This window comes from Perognathus longimembris, chromosome 1 (genome assembly GCF_023159225.1).
Source record: "Perognathus longimembris pacificus isolate PPM17 chromosome 1, ASM2315922v1, whole genome shotgun sequence".
Classification (NCBI taxonomy): domain Eukaryota; kingdom Metazoa; phylum Chordata; class Mammalia; order Rodentia; family Heteromyidae; genus Perognathus; species Perognathus longimembris.
The window spans coordinates 39,294,966-39,313,147 of NC_063161.1; the positions used below are offsets into that span (position 1 = coordinate 39,294,966).

An 18,182-nucleotide genomic window follows, 5' to 3' on the forward strand; every position below is an offset into this window, starting at 1 on the left:
CCCGTCCAGCTGCAGCTGGTATTAGGTGTGGAAAGAAAGTCTTATAAAAGGCAACAGGCAGGTGTTCTCCTTTGTGAACTTTGGACAAAATGGGGCTCAACATTTTATAGTTGTCTTACATTCCAATGTTTTCAAATGGAAAATAAAATAAAACAAAATAAATAAAATAATAAACTAAAATGAAGGCCTAACTGCGAGTCAATGCTTAGTTCTTTGCCACAACACTCAGTGCACCCCCTCAGATCTGGCAGCAATTTAACATAAGGAAAGACTTTAGACCCTCACACCCCTTTAGGGAAGGAAAAAAGACCTTAGCTCAAACTTTCCACAAAGCTAAGTCTCCCAAGATATCACATCCTTATCTCAGGTGCCACGTATGCAGAGGCCCAGCACCTCCAATCCCTGCTCACTTCCCTGACCAGCAGGTCTGAAGAATAAGCATCTTCTGACACAATGAAGGGAGGGGAGGGGGGGGAAGGGGATGCATCAAAACACAAAAGAAGGCAAGTGCTCAAAGAAAATGCCAAAGACTATTTACCTGGCTTGTGAAGAAATTTCACAAAGCTTTCTCCATTTGCAAAAGCTATAAAATTTCATATCTAGTCAATAGCAAAATACATAGATGGGCAGGGCCTCTGTTGAAGCAAAAGAAGAGAAAATATCAATAGCATAAAACTACCCCTATATAGTTTTTGAAAAAATATATCTATTAAGATAAAACAAGTTTGATTTCTTTAATAAGCAGTGCATTAAGTACACTTTGTTTCGCATGGTATGCCACACTCTCTACAGCTCTGCTCTATCTGCTGGGCCTGGGCTGTTGACACCGTTGTTGCTTCCTTCCCCTCCACTGCTGTCTGCAGGTGTGAAAGATAAGGATGCTGAGTTGATGCAGTATCTTTTGCCAGTTGGACGAGGTCCGTCATCAAAAATGTGCCCAAGATGAGCCCCACACTGCAAGAGAAGAACAATGCATGAAGTTCTCGAGAAGCATGTACAAAGCAGGCTTAGAAAGAAATGCATAGCAAGCAGTTTAAATATCTGTGCAGAAATGATGGAAAGCATCCTGGATGATTTTTAATCTACCTGTCAATAAGGGCAGAGATGGTTTCTAGTAGCCTTTGTACCACATGCTGAGAATAAGAAACACTAGCATTGTGTGTATCAGAAATCATTTAGTAGCCACTGTATTTTCTTTCATCCGTGAAGTCTCTCAACAAGCTGAAAAATGTCTGCAGTAATTTTATGAATTGAATTGACCCTTGATCTCCCCTTGTAAGAAACATGGCAGAATAAAATCTCTCCCTCCACCCTGGCATTACTTTTGGCTTTGGATGGGTAGGTTTCAGATATGCAGAAGTCCACTGTAAAAGATACTGTTTAACTGGCCATGACAGAGGTGATGTTTGCTTTCATGGGCAGTAAAACTTAACATCAGACAAGCATCGAATGATCTTAGGACCCAGAGAAGCATTGGCAAGGCTTAGAAGATTTATGTCATGGTCACCAGGCCTGTGAGTGTAACTAATGGAAAGGTCTCTAGCCCACACAATTGCTTTTCCCTGGGTCCCAATAGGTGGAGTGTCATGCTGGCTTCTTTCCTCAAATGAACTACAGTGTGCCAAGAAGAAAGAAGTTGCCTGGCTAAAATTGGTGCTATTAATGACTCAAAAAAATGTAGGGAAGGAGAAAAGGCCCAGAGCTCAGATAAAAGGAGAGATGAGGTATAAGAGAAATCTGGTCCAGAGAAAGCTTTGTCACAAAGGCTGGCTCTATTAACAAAATCCACAACTGACTGCTGCCATGGTGGATACACTCTCATGTTTCCCAACTGCTGCTGAGCAGAGACCTTGGAAGAGAGATGGAGACATTAGCATACTGTCTTCACACAGATTGTGAAGGTACACCATTCATCATGCCACAGAGAAACCAAAGGTTAGGGTAAACAACTTCCACTCATTCTTTCAGTGGACACTGATAGAGCTACATGGATTATCTTGGACCCAAGAGGCAGGCAAAAATCCCTGAACTCACAGAGCTTATATTCCAGTAAAAGGAACAACAACAAACAAAGGGTACAGTCTGATTGGTAGAACTCATTGCTAATGAGGGAAAAAGGAACATGCGAAGTATGAAAAGGATGAGGAAGTACCAAGATTCAGTGAAGGCCTTCCCTGGTGACTCTAGAATGAGGATGTGAAGAGAGTAGATTTCTAGGGAAGACTATTTCAGGGAAAGGGAAGAGTCAAGATTTAGGTACAATTGTGGCAGAAAAGGCCTACAGATGATTTATTAACTCCCTGGTTCAGTACATCAAACACTGGTAAATTGCAGGGGAAGAGAGTATGTATTGACAAGGGCCTGGGCTGAGATTCCAAATGCCAGCAATGAGTGAAAGGATGAGTGAAGGATGCTCGTTTACAATGGGAAGAACTCTTGAATAGGGTTCCCTAGTTACTAATAAATAGCACAAATACCAACTTGGGCTATAAGGCACTTCCATGTTAAAAGTATATTCATATTTTACTGCCAACATACTATGTCAGCTTATTAACTCAAAGTGAACCCTGAACTGATTTGATCTATTACCTGGAAAATATGAAACAGGCTTGAAAAAAAAAACAAATCTTGCATTATTTTTACCACATTCTATGTAGGTTTAGGTAGTATCAAAGCTGACAGCTCAGATTGCTTTTCCTTTCTATAAACAATTGAGGCCAAAATTTCAGGCATCAGCAGCTATGATACAGCGGGAAAAATCCATATGCTAACCCAAAAAACGAATACAGGAAAATACCAGTTTCTGCCTACCGAGACAACCAGGGTGCACGCCACTAGGAACCAGTGCTCTCCATGACCAGCCTGTGCACAGTTATTGATCTCCTGTGCAGCTCTGGCACTTGGGTCACTCAGCACTTGAAAGGTGAAGTTTATACATAAAAACCTGAGACAGGCATACATTTGCATCCACTCACATGTTTAATGACAAAATATAGCTACCTGGGCAAAACAAATGATACTGTCTTCTTCAGAGTATTAAGAAAGCAATTCTAGTTACATTACTCCTCCTCCCCTCCCCCAATGATCTAGTAAGGCTATTTAACAGAAGCCATTTAAGGAGCAAGTTATTCAGTCTTCAATTGTCACATCATCTTTTAGAACTCCAAATTATAGAACTTTAATCTGTTCAGCTGAGTTAGTTTATAATCTGTAATTTCATTTGATAATCTGAAGCTAACTTTCTGATTAAAGAGAAGGAAAATGCCCATTCTAAAAGTATTCCTAATACAAGCAAAAGCAAAAGAAAGGGAGGAAAAGAAAATCTATTTAGGAAAAGGTGGTGAAACACATTTGCATGGTTAGGGATGGTGTAAGGAAATCCTCAGATAAGGTTGGAGTCCCATAAAAATGAAATGCTTGTCACAAGATGTCCTGAAATGTTCACACCAGGCTTAGGTTACTAACTGGGCAGCAGATGTAAGTTTCTCTATGTGCCACCCAAAGATTACCTGCAAAGGGGCAAGACCATTTAAGGGAAGATGATAACATAGTGCCCATTTGGGCTTCCTCCCAAGTCTGCCCCAGCTTCCATAAGTGACTACTTGCAGTGTTTCTTTTCAAAAGGGCGCAGGCACATGGAGCCCATTCTTTTCAGCTTCTAGCCCTGGCCAAAGGCTGAAATGATGAATGGAAGTTGTCAGTGATGCATTGTTTCCTTAGCCGCCCGTGAGCTCTGCCTCCCTGGCCCCAGCCAACTGGCAATTCGTTGAGATCTCTCAGCACACCTGGTTGTAACTGAAACGACCTGGTTGCCTGATGAAAACTCTGAAACCTGATTTTAATGATTTAGATCAGGATAGTATCTTTACTGTGTATTTTGAAAGTTGTTAATAGTAGTTGTTCTTTATTTTACAGGTAAATATATACACTTGAATATCGTAGTCCTTATTCTGAAAAGATGTGAGATAAATGTTTGAAAGAAAAAAAATCCTAAAGGATTTGTTTTTAATCACTGAAGCCTCCCACTCAGAAATGTTGGCAAGAGCCTTCAGAGAACCCAGGGAAAAGACCTCCTAAGAAAGTGATTGAGCATCGAATTTAACATAATTCCTTAAAATCTGACTGCAATTCTCAATTGTATGCATAAGAAACACAAATATTTCTGTATTGACGCATTTCCTACTGTCCTACAAGGCTTTCTCCTCACTGCTCCTAGGATGTTTGGGCTTTATTATTATCATTTTCTCTTAAGTGTTTGATCTACAGCATGAAGCACTTTCAAAGCAGGGCTTTTACACTTGGGCGCATGGGGCAGGATGGGAAAGAGAAAACAGTTTTAAGAAGGAAAGCAATTTACTTTGCCATGAGTATGCTGTTTTCTCCCACTGTTATTGAAGACAGTTGTGTGTCAGTAGGGGCTTTTTTTCTCTGTGCTTGTGATATTAATCTTTTGCCAAGGAAAAGATTGTGAAGTCACCAGTTTAGCATTATGACTTCACTGGAAAAAAATCAAGAAAAAGAGATATGGGCTGTGAGTCTGAAACTCTATTGGAACACACAGGTATCTTTAATCATCAGCAATATATGAGTTGTCATCTGTACAAGATTAATAAGGTTTGGTGTGTCACCAAAAACTGACCTGCTTAACAGTTCAGAAACACTTTGCGTTGGTAGTTATTTACCTTTCTGTTGATTTGGGCAACTTAGGATAAATTAATAATGTGATAAAACAAACTTAAGGGACTCAACCATAGACTTGAGTATTCATTAGCAGCAGTAACAAAATAGTCTCCAAATAGGGTAAACCCAGGGATCTGATGGTTTCCTTAAAGATTATTACAGAAAGCTAAATGATTTATTAGTCTCCCATTTGGTCCAGAATTTTGATCTGGAGAAGGAAACATTCCCTGAATATTTCAGGAGGGATTTCCCTGAACTATTGCTTCAACCATGCAAATCTTACTTCTTTGCACTCCTGACAAAGTGCTACTTAATGGACTGAGCTTGGAGGATTAGGGAAAGCCATCAAATAATTATTCACAGTAGTCAGTGAAACTAAAATGAGAAGCAACGTATTTTATCACAAGCTGAAAATATAAATAAAATTAAGGAAGACACTTTATAAATGAAACTTAATAGGCAATTCTCCCTGTGCCCAAGGAGACAACACATATGCTTACCACGGAAAACAACTTAAGGTGAAGATCCTCTTTGGCTGGCATAGTGACACATGCCTGTAACCCTAGCTATTTAGGAGGCCGAAGCAGGGAGATCACAAGTTTGAAGTTATCCTGGAAAAGTTAGTGCAAACTTGCCTCAAAAGGACTCACAATATACTATTGCCTAGCATATGTGAGACTCAGCTTTAATTTCTAGTTCTGGAGGCTGGGAGTGGCAGGAGGATGGCAGGATCCTCTTAGATAAATAATTAGAATACAATTCTTTGATTCAGTATGTAGAATAATAAAAGAAACAAATACGCCCACAACAAAATGGTATAACCTATTTCCTTCATCAGTAGCAAGTCGGTCGTGAAGAATCACTGTTCCCTGGCTTGTTCCCTATTATCAGCAGTGTGCTAGGTTCCGGAACTTACATGGCAGTTCTTTTAGAATGACCAACTTTATAAAATTGGGGATATGGTGATAGGACTGAATGAATCTTAACATCCTCGAAAAATTATTGAAAGCATGATTACCTAAAAAAAAAAAATCACTGGAAAAACTATCATATACTCTAAAGAGGCAGTAGGCTATCCACTTCAACCTGTCTACAGTCCTTATCCACAAATAAAGTTCAACTCACTGGAAGAATGGTGTAATCTGTCACAATTAAAAGGAAAACAAGATTTTTTAAAAAGCCCCAATATGAAAGCAAGAGCTAGGGACATGCAGAGATGTGTAATACTGCTGTATTGCCAGGGAAGCAGATTGACACTACTGATTTCATCCCTGAACACTTGACGCAGCTCATTTGTGAAACTTGTCAATAAAATGATGGATGTATTTAGATATTCCACCATTACTACAAGAAAGAGGTATTCCACACAACACATTCAAATGAGAATAACTATAAGATAAAGTATATAATAGGTTGTTCTCAACACATGCCACATTGATGCAACTTACTCCAGAGAAAGATAAGCCATGTGAATTCAAAATGTGAGAATTTTTTAAAAGAAAAATCAAACCAGAGGAATTTTCCTACCATCTCCTCATCAGAAAAACAAAACCCACCAAATAAAAAAAACAGAGAGGAAGAAGAAAAGAAAAAGAAGAAAATGGAAGACACTACATGAATTGGACAAAAAGAGCCAAAAAAAATACATTGCTAATAATGAGAACGTAGGAATTAGAAAACAAATTGTTGTTCTAGTAGGGAAACTATTATTGATTTTAAGTCAAGGTAAAAAGGATTCACAAGAGAAAGGAAAGAAAAAAATCTTAAGGAAATTAGAAAAAGAAAACTAGAAGACAAAAGAAATGGAAAAATCTACAACCCACTCCAATTCAGTGTGCTATTCTTGTACTTGGGTGGCAGACACTGACTGTTCTGTCCACATGGAATGAAGAAACAGCAAGCTTGTTGATCTTTAGAGCTGACACCCAATTCTCTCCTACATGGAAATGACTACAAACCATATATTTCACCCATACTTTAGTGGAACACATTTAGATCCCTCTTTTCAAGTAGAGGCACTATAACTGAAGGGTGGGTACATAGAATTTCAGGGAGAAGGAGATTATCAGTACATCAGGTTATGCAAGGCAATATAATGGAATCTTCAGATTACCCCTAATACAGCACACTTTCCGCTATGCTGAATCAAATGAGGATTATTCCTCCTTAAATACAACGATTGTACTTATGAGAAACTAAGAATTATAACCATCATTTTGTAGTTACTAACTGCTAATTTTGCTTCTGTAAACTGCTTTGCGGCTAAGGACCTAGGAAACTCCATATTGTACTAAGACCCCATTCTGTACCTAACTGACCTTACTGTAAACCCTATCCCCCACCCCTCACTTTCCAGTAAAGACCATAAAGATGCCCTGGGGCAGATAGTTCTCAGAAAAACCATAAACACCCATAGAGTGACCGGGCAGAGAAGAAGAGCAAGTTTTGGAGTTACCAGAACTCCCCACCCAGGTGTGGTTTCCAACATCTAAAATCCTGCAGCTATGCATGTATCCCCCTTGCAACACCCTTATGGCTTACTCAATCAATTTTAAATGCGTTGGTCCCTTGATCTGACCAATGACCCTTTCCAGATACCTTCCCGCCACCAAATGCGCCAAACATGCTTTAGAATTATTTTATAATTTTCCCACGGTATTTTGATTTGTTAAAAAATGCCATGATGTATGTTAGGTCCCTGCCTTCCCTCCAAAAAAATGTATAACAGCTGAAAGCCCTAGGCTCAGGGCCTCTTAGCATCACCGGTTGCCAAGTGCGCGGAGGATCAAGCTCGAGCTTGCAATAAAGACTCCTTTTGTGTTTGCATTGGTGTGGGTCTCTGGTGGTCCTTGTGGAAACGCATAACACTTAATAGTGTTGAAGCCAGCAACTGACATTTCATTGGACAGGCTAAACACTTCAACACTGAAGTACCATGTCTCCTCTCTTGTGAGCACTCACTTGTCCTTAGCGGCTACATTTAATACAACCAAGTCTTCAAAGTGTTTGCAATGTAGAATGAGCCACATGTGAGTTCCATGCTACTTCTGAGAGTCAACTGACCTGAGAGCAGCTTGTTTCCACCCTGTGCATCCCATAGGAAAAGTCATCTGTGAATGTGATTGCCTCAGAACTTATCACATCATGGAAGGAGGGCCAACCTGGGAGAAAGCAAACACAGAAACAGAAATGGAGAGGAAAGAGACACAGCCTTGGATTAGCATGCAACAAAAAGGAAAAAAAAAAAGCTCTGAATAATGCAAATAAAGCAAATCCTTGACATTAGGACTCAGGGTTTTTTTTCAATTTGAATAAAAAGGTAAAAGGCTAAGAAATATTTTGGGCAAATATAAGTCATTTTAAGAATAACCCTTTTCTCATATCCAACTCAAGTTGCACTGGGGTTTTATGTTTTCTGAGACATCCTTAGATCATTCAATTGTTTTCTGAAGTGTTCTTAAAAGCTCTCTGCTACCACTCTTTCTCTAGTCTTCATAGTTGCTGTCACAATCTTGAAGCACTAGTAATCTTTTCAAAACACAATCAGTTTGGCTGCTAACTTTTCAACTATTTCACACATGTTTTCAAAGCATGCTTTTTCAGTACTTAGTTTGGATGATTAAAATATAAAAAGGTGCTAGTTGCCGGTATCTAGATGAGGCTGAGACTTGAGGATCATGGTTCAAAGCTTGACTGGGCAGGAAAATTCATGAGACTGTCATCTCCAATAAACTACTCAGAAAAAGCTGGAAGTGGCTGGCACTGTGGCTCAAGCAGTAGAGCACTAGCTTTGAGCGCAAAGAGGCTCAGGGACAGAGCCTAGACCCTGAGTTCAAGCCCCAGAACCAGTAAAATAATAATAATAATTAGTAATAATAATAATAAATATGAAAAGGTGACTACCCTGTTGCCTCTATTGCAATCTAATTCATTTCATAGAACAAGCTATATCTGGACCATAGCATACATTTTGTGCACTAGAGGCTGTTCACTTCCTAAGAGAAATAAACAGAACAACATTCCTCATCTATCTGAAGTGAAACCTTTTATCCAGTGGTATATTTTTCAATTTTCTATAAACAAATCATTCTAATGGGTTTTTTTTTAATAAACATATACACATTTTATAAAACTTTGGTAAGTGGACCATACAATTTGCACAAATATTTTATGTACAGAGTCAGGTTTGGAGTACACGTGTCCAGCTTTGGGAGATGATGTCACATTTCCCCCAAATATATGTGTGGAGTTTCAGAGCTGAAGTCTGAATCTCCAAATGATGAAAGAGGCCAAATTTATTCATGTAGAAAGGAGGAGACCTTTTACAATCACAGTGTGTTGTGTTAATACACATATTAAAAGAAAACAGAATGTGAACTTCAACAATATGATTTCCAGTTTCTAGCAAAACAAATTAACTCATGCCAAGTTTTATAAGCAACATGCCCAAGATTCTCCCATCCACACTCTACCTTCACCTTGTTCTATAAGTGTAGTTTTCAGTCAGTACTAGATTAACAACAGGAGTTTTAAATGCTTTCCAATTCCTTGACTTGAATTCAAGATTGCTATAAAACCATCAGAAGAATCTTTTACATTCTAATATTTTACAAATGAATTACGCAGCGACTCACTAACATTTTTAAGAAAATCCATTTCTCCTTATGTTCTAAATCATAAAAAATATCTTGAATATATTCTAGATTTGGTTTTCAACAATTCCTTAGCACACTTAGATATTCTTTATTCCATGACAGAAGGGTCAACTGGTTAAGAGAGGCATAGTGGTAATATTTAAGGACATTAAAAAATAAAGTCATTTATCTAAAAAAAGAAAAAACACTGTTTTCTGTCTTAGCCTTCTGTGGCATAACTTGTTTGATAGAAGTTCATGAAATTTCAGATCAGAAACTCAGGAGTTGTCTTAAGTTTACCACAAGACTATCTTCCCTCTAACATACATTTTCCTAATTCTAGAATTCAAAATATATATGGAGAAATACATGCATGCTTTTCCCATATGTGTTAGCTCTGTATCTTATATAGACTTGTCTTGATCTGAGTACCATGTTGTACTTATTCTTCACTGGTTTCAATGCTTTCTAACTAGATAGTGAGCACCTTGAAGACAGTCTAAACTCGCCTACCTTAGCAATCTCACTGTCTACATGGTGTCCAGCACAAAATCACAGCTTAAACATTTACTAAACATGGCTGCCTTAAATAAGCAAGTGGAATGAATAAGAATAGCACTTTTCAGAGGGCAATAGAAATGAAAATGTAATAATAACCCCCTTCTTACTTAGATTAATACCCATGCTACTTTCTCTCTGCAGTACCTAATCATTGGCGCAATCATTGTAATTAAGCATCTCAACATAGGTAGAAAAGCAGAACTTATGACACACTGAGGATGGTAGAAACGTGGGTTGTCTGGCTCACTCATTTGGCAGGGAATAAGGGAAGCAAAGGATAAATTACTTGACGAGGTATAAGTAGCAGAGTCAAAGCCAGAATCACCACATTTTTTGACGTTAGGACTCTTTTCTTAGATCACACTTTATTCCTTGACAAACTGTTCATTTCTGAACAATCAAGCAGGAAGTAAGTAGTAGGTTTTGGTGGTTACAGCAGTTGTAATTCTTGCTACCTGGAATGTGGAGATGGAGGGATTGTGGTTTGAGGCCATCCCAGGCTTAAAAATTGAAGATACTCCATCTCATTCAATGGTTGGGCATGGTGAAGTAGTCCTGTTATCCCAGTTACAGGAGAAGCAAATAGCTGGACCTAGTAGTATGATTATGTCAACCCAGCAGTAAGAGAAAACACAGAGAAGACTGAAACCCAGGCTAGCCCAGGCATACTGTGAGACCTTACCTTGAAAATACCAATGCATATAACAGCGGTTTCCATAACATGGAGTTCATTTCACTTAGCATCATCTTATGCATTCATAAGGGCATAGCTATTAGGCTCCTGTGATCCTCTGCTGTGACTAGCCTAAGCCTGTGCTAATTATTCCCTATGAGGTAATTACTTTCAACATGCCTTGTGAAACCATAGCTTCTATTGTTGATGATCCTTTTGTATCCCCTTCCTGTGGTTGTACCCGCACTATCCCTGTATCTTATCTGAGTACATTGGAAACTATATACTGGTATTAGAACTAGGGAAGTGAAAGGGAATATCAAAATCGAGAGACAAAGGATAAAAAGACAAATGACTCCAAAAGTAATATTTGCAAAACCATTTGGTGTAAACCAACTGAACAACTCATGGGGGAGAAGGAAAGGGGGAAGGGAGAGGGGGAAATGAGGGAGGAAGTAACAAACAGTACAAGAAATGTACCCAGGGCCTAACATATGAAACTGTAACCTCTCTGTACATCACTTTGACAATAAATACAAAAAAAAAAAAAGATGACAGCAAAAAAAGAAAAGAAATGCAGAAAACCAATGCTAGAGAAATGGCTCAAGTGCAGAGGGCCTGCCCACTCCTATGCACACCAAATGAAATATGTTTACTGCTCTGTCTGGATTAATGGATCCTTGTACTTTTACACTTAGGAGCCAAACTATTCAAGAGCAAAATCCAAGAGTCATGGTATAAATGAGGTAATCTAGCTTCTTTTCCACCTTCCCTCTCTTCTCTCTCATCTCTCCCCTCACCCCTCTCCTACTGTTCCCTCCCTTCCATTCCCCTCCATTCCTCCCTCTTTCTTGCTTTCTTGCTCTTTTTCTCTCTTCCTTCCCTCTCCCCTCTCACTACATACACACAAATGCACATTCATTTGTGAAAACTATCACAAAAACTTGGAAACTCAACCTTAGGCAATGACATTGAGAAAACTTGAATTGTATCTGGAATTTCTTAATTCTATTTTTTTTCTACTAATTGTAATTACGTACTAAAGAATTGGAAGAAAGGGGGCTGCTTTCAAGTGAGTTGTTAAACCATAAAGTTATTTTATTTATCTGAGATAAATACTCACAAAAATTTCCAGAAGACTATATTCAAGAATATAGGATTATGAGGTAGTTTGAAATAGAATGGAAGCTCTCAAAAGATCTGGATGTTGCTGGGAAACTATTGATATCTGAATAGTTTATTTTTTGTTTACCATTACATTTTAACATTGGAAGAAATACTAAAAAATTCAAAATAAAAGACATTTTAAAACACCCCAACTTTAGAGATCCTTTTATAATGAAAAAGATGTGCAGTTTCAAAGTGTCCTAATTTGATATGTCACTCAAATCTTGATTAGTGGAGATTGGCAAAGAGATACCATGCTGAAGACTGTAATTCTAAGCAGAACTTCACCAGTGAGCTTAACAAAAGGGACTGTTGAACTGCTTTGCTAAGTCACTCAGAACAGCAACAACAACAACAACAAACCAACACTGAAGCTCTATAGGAAGAGAATCCATCAGAAAGGTAAGTCCTTAATGACAATTAAACTAAGAAAGACCTTCACCCAAGATTAAATTGTCGTATGGCAGAGAAACTACAGTGATGACAGCACTTTGAAAGCGGAATTCCCTCATCATATGAAAGTATTTAAAGGAGGAACTCTTCACTGCTGTAAAAATCCTCAAAGGAAACCCTGCCCCCACAGCTAATAATAAGGAAAGTGCTTCAAAGGGTGATAGGCAAAGACTGAAGCAATCTGCGTCTTGTTGAGAAAATTATCTTGAGCAAAAAAAAGGGGGGGGATGTGTTTATGTCAGTTTTGACATTAAAGAAAGATCATCCATCCTCCTTTCTCTAGGCTTTTCCTTCTGGTCGTCTCATCTAACAAAACATTATTTGTTTTGGATGTATTCCATGTACCTTTTAAAAGAAAAGTCATGTGAAAACCTGAATAAACAGTGGGCTCACCCTACCCCCCCCAATCCAATGCAGTCTTTTGTTTCTATCTGATGAAGTTAGCTTTAAGCCTATTATCATTTCATTTCAAAGAATATAAACTACATTTTAGATACTAGCTTACTAATATCCAAAAAACAACTTCTTTTCAATGGATACGTTTTTCCTTTAAGGAATTTCTGTCTCCAGGTAGCAAATAGTTATTAGAACCAAAGCAGACAAGTTGGAATATGACAACTCTGCTTCAATTTTATCCAATTATACAATTATAACTTAGTACTTCTTGTATTAACATGAAACCGATCCAGGACATGCTCATTCACATACCAGAAGTATGTTATCAGAAGTAGTTCCTTTGTGCGTGCTACCATTTATGTACTACAATGAGTTTTCTTTTGAGATTGCAGTAAAAATAATTACTCCACCATAATGCAGATTCATATAACTGTTCTGAGTCTACTTTAACCCATAATTGAGTAGTGCCAGGGCTCCCTACACGTAGTGTTGGCAAAGTTTTCAGTCTTTTATTTAGCTGCTCCCTAAAAAAATCATTTTTAGGCCTCTATTCTTACCTCTTCCTCTTCAAAATAATTTAAAACAAATTGTTAAATTAGCAACAGATCATAAACAAATTGAAGCCAATTCCATCTATAGCATGTCTGGAAAGTGTGACCCTCATTTCCCTTTTCTTTCTTTTTTTTTTTTGGCCAGTCCTGGGCCTTGGACTCAGGGCCTGAGCACTGTCCCTGGCTTCTTCCCGCTCAAGGCTAGCACTCCGCCACTTGAGCCACAGCGCCGCTTCTGGCCGTTTTCTGTATATGTGGTGCTGGGGAATCGAACCTAGGGCCTTGTGTATCCGAGGCAGGCACTCTTGCCACTAGGCTATATCCCCAGTCCTCCCTTTTCTTAATTTGATCAAGTCTGGTATACGGCTTCTATACGGCTTCTACTGTGCCTATATCCTTCCCTGTTCCCTAAATAAAAAATAGAAACCTCAGTATATGTTAGTATGTAAATAGCAGAACATATTAGAAACTATCCATGAACATGAACTTACTGAAATGAAGCAGAGATACAAGTAGTTTGTTATCTTCATATGAAATGAGTTTGAACACAATAAATACTAGCTGGGCTCATGTGAAAACCTAATAATGATTTACATTTGAGCATAGATTTGGTGAAAAGAGCTGGAGGTAGATTCATATTTCTTATGTATACCAATTTTTTTTTCATTTTTATTTTTTGCCAGTCCTGGGGCCTGAGCACTGTCCCTGAGCTTCTTTTCACTCAAGGCTAACACTCTACCACTTGAGCCACAACGCCATTTCTGGCTTCTTCTGCTTATAAGGTGCTGAGGAATCCAACCCAAGGCTTCATGCATGCAAGGCAAGCACTTTTACCACTAAGCCATATTCCCAGCTCTGTGTACCAGTTTTTACAGTGCTGTAATTCTAAATATTTCAAACTTTGTAACATCTTTTTTTTTTTTTAGAACTAGAATCTGATCATCTCACTGACCATAGTTTACCTTATTAGCTACCTAAAGACAAAATACTCCAGGAAGCCTCCCCCCTGCCAGCCCCCGGCTGACAAGGGTAGCTTAAAAATTAGATCCCCGATTCTTGCCAAATTACTCACTTAAGTTGACATTTCCAGTACAACTTTTATCTCATTTTAAAAAGGATGATTTTCTACTTCCCTTCAAAGATCCATTTGGTTGCAATCTAGTCTTCTAAAAGTTTAAGTAGTAATCAAACAAATATATGCATGCCGTAGAAAAATCAAACAATGCAAGATGGCTCATAATGAAAGTTTTCCTTTCAGTTCCACACTACTCACAAGCAACCATGATTAATGGCTTTCATGTTTAATTCTAAAAGAAATATCTTTATGCTGCTACCTCTAGGCTCATTCATTTTAAACTTATGTGGTCCAGTGCAGTAGTTGCTAGCCACTGTCACAATTTAAATTTAAACTAATTACAGTTCCTCAGTCACAAGAGCCACACTTCAAGTCCTCAACGGTGATATATATAGCTAAGTGCTCTCATGCTCTCATATTAGACAGCTCTTATATTAGACAGAAAACATGTCTACCATGACTTCTATAGAGAATATTTTTACTATTAGGCAGTATTACTAGATATAATTAATTAATTTCTTCTAGGAAAGATGGAGATTTAGTACTCATACTTACACTAATCTCCCTACTTCTTCTTTCCTATTTTTTGATACTTTTAAGATCTTACACAGAAATGTTTGTCTCTTGAACTAGAATGTCAATTCAACAACCACAGAGAATTTGTTCTGGTCGCCATTACCACTCTATTGCCAACCACTTAAAGCTGTCTGCTACATAAAAGGTGTTACATGATATCATCTGATGACTAGACAAAGGAATGCACAAATATCCTTTAGTGAGATAATATCATTTGCCTTTCCATTCTTCCAAAGGGCCTTAGCTCCTTATCCTCCTTCTACCTGGATCTTTGTGCCACTTGAATAACCAAGCATAATTAAGTCTTCTGTGCCTTTTATTACAGATGGATTCTAGGTGTTGAAAACTAACAGACAGTATCTGTATTACTGTACTATATGCCTGTAGCTTACTGCAGAGCTAAAGTGTTTGTTAGGCCTCTATTCTCTTCTCAGGGTTCAGTTGCCATTATCCAAAGCCACTGGTAGTTAAAAGGGAGTATGTGTGTCTTTTTTTTTCATTGCTTTAGTATTAAATGGTCTGTCACATTTCTTTTTCTTTTGGGGTTTGCACCATAATTTTATTAGTTATGGATATGTAAGTTTTCTACAATTCTTAAGTTTTGAAATTCAAGTGCTTCGTGTATATGCAAAAATATGCTGGGTAATATAGCAGGTATCCATTAGTTACTATATTAACTACTGAGATAACACTATGTTCTATATTTACTTCAGATTTTTCTTTCAAAGTGCAATTATAGGGGCTGGGGATATAGCCTAGTGGCAAGAGTGCCTGCCTCGGATACACGAGGCCCTAGGTTCGATTCCCCAGCACCACATATACAGAAAACGGCCAGAAGCGGCGCTGTGGCTCAAGTGGCAGAGTGCTAGCCTTGAGCAGGAAGAAGCCAGGGACGGTGCTGGGGCCCTGAGTCCAAGGCCCAAGACTGGACAAAAAAAAAAAGTGCAATTATAGCCAGATCAGACTCTAACCTACTTTTATGCCTCTTGCTGCCCCAAAGATAATTGTTTTATGAAAACGTACACTCGTTTATTTTCTACAGATGTAACATTTTAAATGTTTTCAATGTTATATAACAAGCAATACGTTGTAGGCTGTTTTGTGTTTTTTTTTCCCAGGAGGAACTGGAATTTGAACTCAGGACCTTATGTTTTCTGGGAATATGCTCTACCATTTAACCCACAGTCTCATATCTTTTGACCTTATTGGTTTATTTTTGTAGGCAGTGTCTTGAATTATGTCCAGGCTGGTATGGACAGTAATCCTGTGCATGCTTCCTATGTAACTGGTATGACAGGTGTGTTTCCACCTTTAATCAATGTGCCCAACATTTTACTGGTGAGATGAGGATCTCACAAATCTGTCTGCCCCAACTTGTCTTGAATTGTGTTCATCCTGATCTCCACCTCAAAAATAGTATCATCTATTATAAATATACTTTCAAATACCTCTGAGAGTATGTTAGAGGGTTGTCTTAATTTACTTTTTCTGATATTCTCTAAAATATCTCTGGTTCATCTAGGGCAATTGTTTTTATTTTTGGTTTATTTTTTCAAGTGCTAGGCTACCTAGAGCTTCTTCTATTTTTGAGGATCCTTCATCATAGTCTGTATTTAAGAATTGAGGTCTGGTTTAGGTGTCTTGCTTGTCTGATAAATGTTTTGTTGCAATCGAGGATCATATGCATTTGTCTACTTAGTAGGTCTTATCTCTAAATAGAAAAGCTGCCTGGGAACATTGTCCTTGTTCACAGACAATGGTTTATTCTCAAGTAATCTAAATACACATGCTAAAGGAGAATGGTTTTCTCTGCAGTCCCTGAACCTCAAAAGCAACCCCAATGCACTTACAGGATCTTTAATAATATCTCAAGAGAGAGGTCTTCTATGGTTTTCTTTGTTTTACTGTGGTAATCAATTAACTCCGTTTGTAAAAACAAGGGTGAGCAAGATGTATAACTGGTCTACCTGTTTTTAGATTGTCAGTTAAGCTCCTTCTCAGCTCCCCATCTTGCCAGTTCTGAGCTAACCTGTAACTCTGCTGGGTATCTCTGTAACAATTCTTATACATATTTTGGGCTACAGTTTTCTACAGTCAGTCATACCCATTAATGTACTTTACTCCTACCATTTTTTCCTAAGATTGTTTATATTTCTTTTTTGGTTGTTTTGTTTTTGTCTTTTTTGCCATTCCTGGGGCTTGGACTCAGAGCTTGAGCACTGTCTCTGGCTTCTTTTTGCTCAAGACTAGCACTCTACCACTTGAGCTACCACATCACTTCCGGCTTTTTCTGCTTATATGGTGCTGAGGAATTGAACCCAGGGCTTCATGTATACTAGGTAAGCACTCTACTGCTAAGCCACATTCCTAGCCCTGTTTATACTTCTTTACCTGCTTGATATTCCTACTCAGCTACAGTATTCTGCACTAGGCTATTCCTCCTCTTTCCCTTGTCTTCCTCACTTTCTGATTCTCCTTTTAAAGGTCTCTTAGGAGAAAGGAGAAATAAACATGCTCAGACTATCATCTTGAGCAAGAAGCTAAAATTTTTACACAAAAAACTACATATTTTAGTCTTAATCCAATATTTTGTGTTAAGAATAGATTTCAGTCATCATAATTTTTCTACTAATCTAATTATATTATGGCTTTATCTTGCTGATAAAAATACTAAAGCCAGGGGCTGGGAATATTGCCTAGGGGCAGAATGCTTGCCTCGTACACATGAAGCCCTGAGTTCAATTCCTCAGCACCACATATATAGAAAAGGCCAGAAGTGGCGCTGTGGCTCAAGTGGCAGAGTGCTAGCCTTGAGCAAAAAGAAGCCAGGGACGATGCTCAGACCCTGAGTCCAAGGCCCAGCACTGGCAAAAAAAAAAAAAAAAAGTTTGGGCTGGGAATATGGCCTAGTGGCAAGAGTGCTTGCCTTGTATACATGAAGCCCTAGGTTCAATTCCTCAGCACCACATAGATAGAAAATGGCCAGAAACAGTGCTATGGCTCAAGTGGCAGAATGCTAGCCTTGAGCAAAAAGAAGCCAGGGACAGTGCTCAGGCCCTGAGTTCAAGGCTCAGGACTGGCCAAAAAAAAAAAAAATACTAAAGCCAGCCAGGGGCTGGTGGCTTACACCTTTAATCAGGAGGCTGAGATCTGAGGATTGTGGTTGGAAGCCAGCCAGGATAGGAAAGACTACAAGACTTATCTCCAATTAACCACTAAAAAGCTAGAAATTGAGCATGAAAGCTCAAGGAGACCATCCAGGCCCCAAGTTCAAGACCCAGAACCAACACACACACACACACACACACACACACACACACACACACACACACACACACACACACAATTAAAATAATGGAGATGTGGAGATGTAGCTCATAACAGAATGCCTATACTAGTATGTGTGAAGTTCTGAG

At 38.5% G+C, this 18,182-nt stretch overlaps 1 protein-coding gene across 1 annotated transcript in view; it reads right to left on the bottom strand.

The window, feature by feature from the left end:
- Window positions 1-720: 720 nt before the first annotated feature.
- Msrb3 (methionine sulfoxide reductase B3) overlaps window positions 721-18,182 on the bottom strand; it is a 116,405-nt gene continuing 98,943 nt past the window's right edge. Inside the window, exons 6-7 of the mRNA XM_048360229.1 lie at window positions 7,744-7,841; window positions 721-954 (exon numbers count right to left, since the gene is read on the bottom strand). Of these exons, the coding sequence (XP_048216186.1) occupies window positions 787-954; window positions 7,744-7,841 (266 nt within the window). The 3' untranslated portion in view covers window positions 721-786. The remainder of the gene's footprint in view (window positions 955-7,743; window positions 7,842-18,182) is intronic.